At 53.6% G+C, this 10,058-nt stretch overlaps 1 protein-coding gene across 1 annotated transcript in view; it reads right to left on the minus strand.

The window, feature by feature from the left end:
• PRMT8 (protein arginine methyltransferase 8) overlaps nt 1–10,058 on the minus strand; it is a 46,574-nt gene that overhangs the window by 22,277 nt on the left and 14,239 nt on the right. The window contains exons 5-7 of the mRNA XM_010845208.1: nt 7,479–7,542; nt 1,149–1,291; nt 471–558 (exon numbers count right to left, since the gene is read on the minus strand). Coding sequence (XP_010843510.1) covers nt 471–558; nt 1,149–1,291; nt 7,479–7,542 — 295 coding nt within the window. The remainder of the gene's footprint in view (nt 1–470; nt 559–1,148; nt 1,292–7,478; nt 7,543–10,058) is intronic.

Consider the following 10,058-nt stretch of genomic DNA (forward strand, 5'->3'; position numbering starts at 1 on the left):
CCTCCATCTCCCTCTGTATCTTACTTATATGAAGGAGAACCAATGCTATGCTGACAGATTTCAGGCATACAAAGGCAGAGTTCAAACAACTGGCCTGGCTGGAGACCCTCCCTGTCCTTATGTGGATGTTAGGGAGAAATGACCTTTAGTAGCTTTCAGCCACCTGCCGGCTCTGCAAAAAAACCTCAGCTTCTGCTGCTTCATTCACTTTCCATCCACACTGCATTCATTCTCTCCCCACTGAACCTCCCACCAGCCACATTCTTATTTCCTCTCTGTAGAAACCCCACCCTTGGGACCAGAGGAAAACATCCAGAGAGAAGAATCCAGAAAAGGTCACAGGTATAAACTCCTCAGAGGCACAGCAGCTGTGTCCGCGAGACTGACCACTCACGCCCAGCCCTCTGAAGTGCTTCCCGCCCCCGCAAAGCCCCCCTAAAAGCCCAGCAGAGAATGAAAGGGTGACTTACAGTGGATTTTGAAGTCCTTGTACTGTCTGTCCTCAATTGCTACCACGTACAAAGCCGCCCGGTCTGGAAACATAAGCCCTCCAGGTTTCTGTTGATGAATTGTGGGGAAATGGGTCTCGTAATCTATTCACCTGACAAAGACATACATTTTTGAACTGCACATAGAGTCACCAGACAGGCACCCCCTCGCCAGCATTCCTCATGCAGCAGACTGTCACCTCGGCCGGGGGGAGGGCTGGGTGGGGAGGCTCAGTGTCGATTTTGGTACCAGGAAAAACCCAAGGGGCCGAAGTGGGGTCCATAGGATAAATGTGGATGGGCAGAGATGTGTCCAGTGAGGGCGGTGGAAGATGTTTTGACTTCTCATTCTGGAGAAGCTAAGGTCAAAAGCACACTGGCTTACTGACAGCCGTGCAAACCCTTAGTACTTGCTGACCAGCATAGACTTTGGACAGCAAACAATGGGTCTCTCTTATAGCAAAAGAGGCCAAGGTTAGACCTACGAATGCTCATTCTGTCCCCCAGAAGCAGATCTAGTTTAAAGAGAGGGGTTTGGGAGCGGTGACCCTGTAGCCCAGGTCCTCTCTGAAGTCCTCGCAGTCTCCCTCGGCTACAGGCGGGGGCTGAACAGCCAGGCAGCCGACGGGGCAACCAGAGGACGGCATGCAGCAGGCTCACCAGCCACTTGTCCCTGGCGAAGACGACGGTGGCGAGCATCGACTCGTAGAACAGGCAGTAGCCCATCCACTCGCTTATGATAATGTCCACCTTCTCCACGGGCAGCTCCACTTCCTCCACCTTCCCCTTGAATATGGTGATGACTGCAAAATAAGAACCCCACGGCCGCACTTTGCAGGGACCCAGGCTGGGGAGCACCCCACGTCAGGACGTGATCAATCTACAGGGGTCAGCGCGGTTCTGATTCTTCTCTCCCTTCACCATGCCAGTTTATACTAAGGACTGAAGACTCCTTGTGTGATTCCTCCTGAAGTGTATTGGGCAATTAAGATCAAACCAGTCCATCCTAAAGGAAATCAACCCTGAAAAGTCATTGGAAGGACTGATGCTGAAGCTGAAGCTCCAATACTTTGGCCACCTGATATGAAGAGGCAACTCATTGGAAAAGACCCCAGGACTGGGAAAGATTGAGGGAAGGAGGAGGAGGGGGCAACAGAGGTTGAGATGGTTGGATGGCATCACTGACTCAATGGACATGGGTTTCATCAAGCTCCTGGAGATGGTGAAGGACAGGGAAGCGTGGCATGCAGCAGTCCATGGGGTCACAAAGACACGACTGAGCAACTGAACGACGACTAAGGGCCAATGCTGTGCTAAGCCCAGGATGGACACTATGTCCCAACAAGCCCTTGAAGCAGACACAGCATTCTTATTCTCATTTTTAAGGAAAGTGAGGCTTAGAGGGGTTCAATGATCACCATGGAAACAGAGCCCATACCCTTACCAGGGCCTCCACCCCACGTCAGGCTACCATGACAACTCAAACCCACAGGGGGCTGAGAGACTGCCGCCACTGCATCTGTTCACAGCCCAGGCTCAGCCCCAAGGATGCCTAGCTAGTGTTGGAGAGGAGAGGACTTAGTGTTTTGACAAGAAAGAATGGGCTTTGCACTCAAGAAAACTGGCTTAAAGTGCTGGGTCTTCTCATGATTAGCTGTACGACTTTCCGCAAGTTACTTGACTGAACTCCAGTTATCCAGAGAACAATCAGGAGAAGTGACATCTACTTGGCGAGAGGCTGTACTGATGAAATGAAATGACAGGTGAAGGGCAAGCTCGCAATCGGGGCTCTAGAGAAGGCAAACACTGACATTGTTTCCTTGGTGACCGGATGACTGAGACGTAAGGTGGATAGAATTTAGGCAAAGCCCCTGCTGTAAACATCCTCTGCCCCTGAGTCCCTTCCCAGACCTGCCCCTCCCTCTACGGCAGAAGAAACTTCTCAGTTGAGTTTTTGATCATTCAAGACAGATGTACACCTCATTTGGGGGCTTGTTTTGCATTCATTGCTGTAAAGATCCCAGCAAAAGCTCTCCTAGGTGCTGCTGTGCAATGGACAGTGGGCTGGTTCCATCAGAACTTTCCTCTAGAAGGAAACTCATCCTTCACCATCCTCTGAAAGACCACCCGGTGCCTGAGCTTTTCTGGGGAAACTAAACAGTGACCTGTGTGTGTTCAGTCGTGTTCAGACTCTGCAACCCCCTGGACTGTGGCCCACCAGGCTAATCTGTCCCTGGGATTCCCCAGGCAAGAATACTGGAGCAGGTTGCCATTTCCTTCTTGAGGGCATCTTCTTGGCTCAGGGATCGAACCTGCATCTTCTGCATTGGCAGGCAGATTCTTTACCACTCTGCCACCAGGAATTCCCCCAGAATATCAAAAGAGGGTGCCAGAATCTAGGCCTGAGCCTGGATGGGAGGGGAGTTTGGGGGAGAACATATATGTACAGCTGAGTCGCTCTGCTGAAACTATCACAACATTGTCAATTTGATTCCCTGGTGGCTCAGTTGGTTAAAAACGTGCCTGAAATGCGGGAGACCCAGGTTCGATGCCTGGGTTGGGAAAATCCCCTGGAGAAGGAAATGGCAATCCACTCCAGTATTCGTGCCTGGAAAATCCCATGGACAGAGGAGCCTGGTGGGCTACAGTCCATGGGGTTGCAGAGTCAGACACAACTGAGCGACGAACACTTTCACTCTCAATATAAAATAAGGCTTCCCAGATGGCAGAGTCATAAAGAATCTGCCTGCCAATGCAGAAGTCATGGGTTCGATCCCTGAGCTAGGAAGATCCCCTGGAGAAGGAAATGGCAACCCACTCCAGTATTCTTGCCTGGAGAATTCATGGACTGAGGAGCCTGGCGAGCTGCAGTCCACGGGGTCGCAAAGAGTCAGACACAACTGAGCACAAACACACTGATACAAATCAAAAGTTGAAGAAAAGTCCAGGCCTGCTGTTCAACCTGGTAAAAGCCACTTGAGACCCCCGTCCTGCATCTGCGCACGGACAGGATCACGACCTGATTACCCACCACTGCCTGTGGTGTAGACACGCCCACCCTTGCCCTGCTCTGGCTCAGCCGTGATGTCACGGGCAGCAGGGCTGGGAGCAAAGCGCTTGTCCACGGTATGAGCAGAGTCAGACGTGCCTGGGCGGCCACCCCATCCAAAGCGGACCCCAGCTTTCTCAACTGCTCCATCCTGTCCTCCAGAGCACAGTCACCATTTGCGATTCTATTGGGATGCTGTGTGTCCACTTGCTTTTGAGTCTGTGCCCTCCCTGAGACTGTAAGCATCATGACAGCACAGACCTCATCTGTGCTCTTCTCCCCAGCTCCCCTGCATCTGGCCTGGGGCCCGGACTGTGGGTGACATCCCTCCCCCAGCGGTGGGTGCACGAACCCAGTCCTGGGATTATTCATGGGCTGCCTCTGAGGGAAGCAGCCATTGCCAAGAGCCACTACAGGTTCATTAACAGCGATTATATCTGATTAAACTCATCCCTTCTTTGGACCAGCCTATTAGTCAAGTTAATGAATGAAATAATCATAACAATAGCTAACATGTATTGGCTGCTAACGGCCCAGGTACACTGTTGTGCTTTACAGAGAGCTGTGCTGGGAGACACTTAACAAGGGCTGCTCTAGGAAGGATACCCTGACTTGCAGCATCTGCCTGTTTCTCCACATAAATACTCCCACTGAGGCCAATTTCAAGCCACCACATGCCCTGCATCCATTCTGCAAATTCACTGAAAGTATGGTAGCTCTGTGAAACCCTCTGTGGTCTGTTCCATTGTCATTCCCATTTCCCAGAGCAGGAAACAGAGGCGCAGAAGGTCAGGTGCCCAAGATCACAAGCTGATCTTTTGGAACTGAGTGTGAACCTGCCGGAGTTCTCAACCACCATGCCAGGCCCCACGTGAGGATCTGGCAAGGCACCTTCTCCACGGCCTCTCTGGAGTGGAAGCTGACCAATTATTGTGCAAATTCACAGCTGTTCCCTGACTGTATTCAAAGGTGCTGGCTCAGAGCTGAACTGGATTAGACCTGCCTCCACCCCAGCTCCTCCCTATGTAGATGGCGCCTCACAGGGAACAGTGATCCCCAAATAGCAAGGCTCTGGGGACTCCTTGGTGCGTGCTCAGTCCTGTTGGACTCTTTGCAACCCCATGGACTGTAGCTTGTCAAGCTACCCTGTCCATGGGATTTCCCAGGCAAGAATACTGGAGTGGGTTGCCATTTCCTCCTCCAAGGGATCTTCCCTACCCAGGGACTGAACCCACACCTCTTGCGTCTCCTGCATTGGCAAGCAGGTTCTTTACTACTGAGCCACCAGGGAAGCCCCAGTCTCTGCCTGGGGACTCCGAGTAGATTATAGTGAAAGTGCCAAAGTGAAAGTCGCTCAGTTGTGTCTGACTCTTTGTGACCTCATGGCCTATACAGTCCATGGAATTCTCCAGGCCAGAACACTGGAGTGGGTAGCCTTTCCCTTCTCCAAAGGATCTTCCCAACCCAGGGATTGAACCCAGGCACCTGCATTGCAGGCAGATTCTTTACCAGCTGAGCCACAAGGGAAGCCCAGTAGATTGTAAGGAAGAGCCAAACCTAACAACATGAGACTTGATATGTAGATAAGGTGGGATTCTCAGTTTGGATTCAAAGTATCCACAGACTGGACAGAGGTGAGGAGTTGCTGCTAGGCAGCCACATGTGGGTAGATTGCAGATCATGGCTGATGCCAGCTGAGCGCCAGTGTGGCCTGAGGTCAGCACAGCTGCTAAGGGAGCCAGAGTGTCCTCTGCCAGGGTGAGAGGGATGCTGGCGCATGGCCAGAGGAGAACGGGGCTGAAACCAAAGCCACGGGTGAAGGAACTTGGGGTGTGTCCCTGCATCTGTGGGAGTAGGGCTGCCAGGTGAAGGGGAGCCCCCTTACTCTGTGCGGTCCCAAAGTGATGACCCAGAGCATTGTGGTCAGGCTGCAGAGAGGCAGACTCCAGCGGAAGGAAGTTCTTCAAACCATCACAGCCCCAGGTGGCTGCTGCTGGGACCCTCATCAGGGGAATCATCCCAGGACTGGATGGCCACAAGCACGGAGGGATGCTACAGGGCAGAGAATTCAAGCATCGTCTACAAAAGGCTTGGGATGCGTGACCAGGAATGAGCAAAGTGCAGAACGTAAAGCCAGAAAGATCTACAGTTAAGGCTTGCTGTACAGGCCCTTCGCGTGTATTCTCTCTAATCCCTCCATAATCCTGTGAGTTGAGTGTGGCGGCGTCTCCTGCACCAGGAGCCAGGGCTCAGAAGGAGAGCCACCTGATGAAGCCCTTCCTGCTGCCTCTCTGTGCCTCACACTCTGCTCAGGCTTCTGCATCCATGACCTTCACGGATGCTCCAGGGCAGAAGAAGAGAAAGAAAGGCCCAACTATTCCCTTTAGTTTTCTGAAAAGTCAATGGATTAGCATTTGTCTTCTAGAACTATGGGTCTCCTGGGCAGGCAAAGAGAGGAATTGGCGGCTGTCAGCCCTGATGTCCAAGATGACACCCTGATCTGAGCACGTGTGTGGGCCACGCGGGTGGCAGGAACCACGTGAAGGCCACACTCACGCCTGCAGGTGGCCGTGTGGAGGTGCGCGTCTGCCTGGGAACAAACCCATCCGGGGAGCCGTACGGAGGTGGAGAGGGAGGGAGATTGATTGATTCTGGGTAGCGGGTATTTTATGTCCTGGGTTGTTATTTATGTCTCTACACCTACGCTCCCGAGACCCACACAATTGGCTGTTGCCACGTTTCAGAAGCATTTCCATGGAAGCCAAGCTGTCCTCTTTCTGGTATACATGGCAAGGCAGAGCATGCTTTGCCTTGAAAAGACCTCCCCCCGGGCCTGTGTGAAGAGGACAAGCATGGGCCATGGGGGTGGCCATCCACCTGGGGACAACTGTTTGTCCCTCCCGGGTCTTTGCCTCCGTAGCACAGAATCAAATGTGAGCCATCGAAATACAGAGCAGGGAATGATTCTCTCCTGGAGCCACGAGGTGGGCTGAGAAGATGCCACTAGCAAAAGACAGGCCAGATAGGGTCTGAGGCCACGTGATGAGCAAGGGGTCACCCTTGGAAGGGCACGGTCAGCAGAGGCAGCCAAGCTCCGCCCACCCAAGCCTGAGCCCAGAGATCCGGGCCCATTCGGGGGCCTTCCAGCCAGGGGTGGGAACCCAGCACTGCGTGGCAGGTGGGAGAGCAGGAGGTGGTGACCACACACAGGAAACTGACCCAGTGTGTGCACGCGCACTAAGTCGCTCCAGTCGTGTCTGACTCTTTGCGACTTCATGGACTGTAGCCCACTAGGCTCCTTTGTTAACGGAGATTCTCCAGGCAAGAATACTGAGTGATGGGAGATACAGGAGTTATTCCTGATTAGGGGCCCTCATGAGGGTGAGCATGTTCAAGATGAGTCCCAGAGGGAGGGGCCAAGGAGATCACAAACGCCTGGGAAAGGAGTGAGGAGAGGAAGGGAAGGAAACACAGCTCCTCTTGTGCTCAGACTCTAGCTGTAAGAAGGTCCCACTCCCAGGGGCAAGCTACTTGCCAAGATAGTTTATCAGCAGCGGGGCCTGTGGGCATGAGAAGACAACGTTTCTCCAAATACAGAGCGTGGGGTCTGCTGGGATGTTGCTCAGTGGACATAGGGCTGGGGGCATTGAGAGGGAACGGGAGGAGGAGGGACAGCTAGGGCCAAGCAGAGGGCTTGGAAATGAAGGCTTTAGCCTCAGGCTGGGCTCAGCGCAGGCTGAGCTGGGACAGACATGCCCTTGGTGGCCTGGCAGGGACTGGGAAACTCTGAGCCCTTGGGCACAGTCCTGCTAATAAGGCAGTGGCTGGCATCCACCTTTTCAAGGCCAAGTGGTCTTACACCAGTCTCTGCCACCCGAACAAGGAAGTACAAACCCCTTGCCCCCTCCCTCCACGGGAAAGCAGGCGGAGGTGAGTCTTACTGTTGTCCAAGTGGTTGGCCTTAATGATCTTCTCTGAGTAGTCAGAAATACTGGAGCATTCAATCTGGAGGGGATACAGAGCAAAGGGGCCAGGCATTAGAAGAATCACAGCATGCAATTTAGGGCCAGTAGAACAGACAGGGGTGCTGAGGCCTGGGGATGTGATGACCTGCCCAAGGCCACACAGCTACTTCGTGGCAGATGGAAGCCTAACCCGCAACCCTTCCGAAGCACAGGGCAGTGGCTCTCCCACTAAACTGGCTGCTTTTGCCCCGCAGTGGAGGGCTTGGCCTCTGAGTTGGTAGAAGTGACCAAGCCTCACTCCCCTGGCATGGCCACTGTCTTTGGGGTGGTGGGGTTGAGGAGGTGGGAAGGCAGATGAGGTGGGAAGCCAGAGCGACGATGAGCCTCCCTGCTGTCATTCTCCTTCCTTGGCCCTCCCGGGACCATCGGAAAAGGGCAGGTCAGGGACTCAGGACATCTTGAGACACTTCCCTGCCCCATGGGCAGACCTGTGTTAACTCTAACTCCTTCTGCAATCTCCACCTTTGAAAGAATTGATTCTTCTTACTCTTGCAAGCCTTAGTCTTGCCAGGCTCTCCAAATCTCCTAAGCAAAGTGTAAGAGTGTTAGTTGCTCAGTTGCATCTAACTCTTTGTGACCCCACGGACTGTAGCCTGCCAGGCTCCTCTGTCCATGGATTTTCCTAGGCAAGGATACTGGAGTGGGTTACCATTTCCTCCTCCAGGGTATCTTCCTGACCTGGGGATCAAATTCTGGTCTCCTGCATTGCAGGCGGGTTCTTTACTGTCTGAGTCACCGGGGAAGCCTCTTCTAAGCAAAGGGCTAAGATACTTGAGAAATTCGTTGACCTTGTGGGAACAGCAGGAGACCAAGCCCCAGTCTGGCCGTAGAAAACCTGTTTCCCAGGTGCTGGAATCAGAGGGGCAGCTGTCAAACCTGCAGCTGAAGCCCCCTGACTTGGAAGCGAATGATGGCTGCCCTGCCTTGCTTGGCTCTGCCCTGGGCTCCTGTCTGACTCTGGAGCTGAGCTGGGACCTCAGAGAGCCCCTGAAGGGAGGACGGAGGGAGTCACAGGGGATGTACATCAAGCCCTGAGGCTCTGTGAGCACCTTGGAAGGGAATCAGTCCCTTGACCAGAAGCCCCCATCTTGAGGAAGAGGCTTCATGAAGGAAGGAAGGTTGGAAGGTGGGGAGAGGCAGTGCCGTGGAGACAGCAGGACTTGACTGTGTGCAGCCGGGCTGACTCTGCACCCTCTACATGGACCTCGGCAAGTACATCATGGCTCTGCTGGTCAAGGCTACACCAGAGGGGCCTTGAGACCACCCTGAGACCCCTTCCAACCAGGACCCGGGTATCTTTCAAGTCAGGCATGTAAAGTGAAAGTGTTAGTTGCTCAGTCGTGTCTGACTCTTTGCAACCCCATGGACTGTAGCCCGCCAGGCTCCTCTGTCCATTGAATTCTCCAGGCAAGCATATTGGAGTGGTTTGCCATTTCCTTCTCCAGGGTATCTTCCCAACCCAGGGATCCAACCCTTGTCTCCTGAATTGCAGGCAGTTTCTTTACCATCTGAGCCATTAAGGAAGGCATGGAAGGGGATGTTGTTCAGGCAGGGGGTTGTGGGGTGCAGAGGGATTTGGGGGGCTCTAGTCAACCAGGAGCCTGGCAGGGGGCGGGGTCTTGAGACAAGCTGCAGGATGATCCAGCTAATGAAGCCCCACTGAAAGCTTCCCGCCGGCCTCTGCATTGGGCCGTCCTGTGCACACGCTGTGTGTTTAACTGCAGCGTGCCTTGTGTTTTGATCATGATGAATTCCTGTTTTCCAGCCCTAGACCCACTATGTCAGCCAGCAGCTCAGAGCTCTGCTTTCTCAGTTTCTCCCCAGTTCTGGACCCTTGCAGCCCCTGTCCTGGGGCTGCGCCCAGCTGCATTGCAGGAGCTCTCCCAGTGGGTCCCCTATCACCACCTCTAGCTGGAGAGGCTGCAGGAGCCAGAAGAGCAGGATGAAATCTATCATCTTGCCTTTAAAGAACAGAGGAAGGAGACTGTCTTGTTAGTGCTGAGGGCCCCCTCCCAACTCTACTAATAAAGACTGGGCATTTGACTTGCACCAAGCACTGTGCTAAGCACTTGATTTGTATATTAAACTCATCCCCTCCTCATAGTCACCCTGTGGGCAAGGTACTGTAGTTATGCCCACTTTACAGGTGGGGAAACCGAGGTACAGAAGAGATGTGAATAGTCCAGGTCATACCTATTGGGAGTGGAAGAGCGGAGATTCCAACCAGAGCTCACAGGTGTAGCCACCCTGCCTCTCAAGCCCACATAGGACTAAGGACTCCAAGGCAATGATGAGCCCAAAATGGTTTCAGAAAAGTCAAGTCCTCTATACATGTCAGCAGCTCCAAGGCAAGGCCAGGAGCAATGCCCAGGTGACAGGGAGCTAAGGAGCTTGCCTGCCTCCCGAGAGCCATGCCTGACTGCCTCCTGGAGGGTGTGTGTGACCCCAGCAAGGACGGGAACTGGGAAGGACCAGAAGGACCAGGAAGGGCCAGTG

This window comes from Bison bison, unplaced genomic scaffold, assembly GCF_000754665.1.
Source record: "Bison bison bison isolate TAMUID 2011002044 unplaced genomic scaffold, Bison_UMD1.0 scf7180017864213, whole genome shotgun sequence".
Taxonomy (NCBI): Eukaryota; Metazoa; Chordata; class Mammalia; order Artiodactyla; family Bovidae; genus Bison; species Bison bison.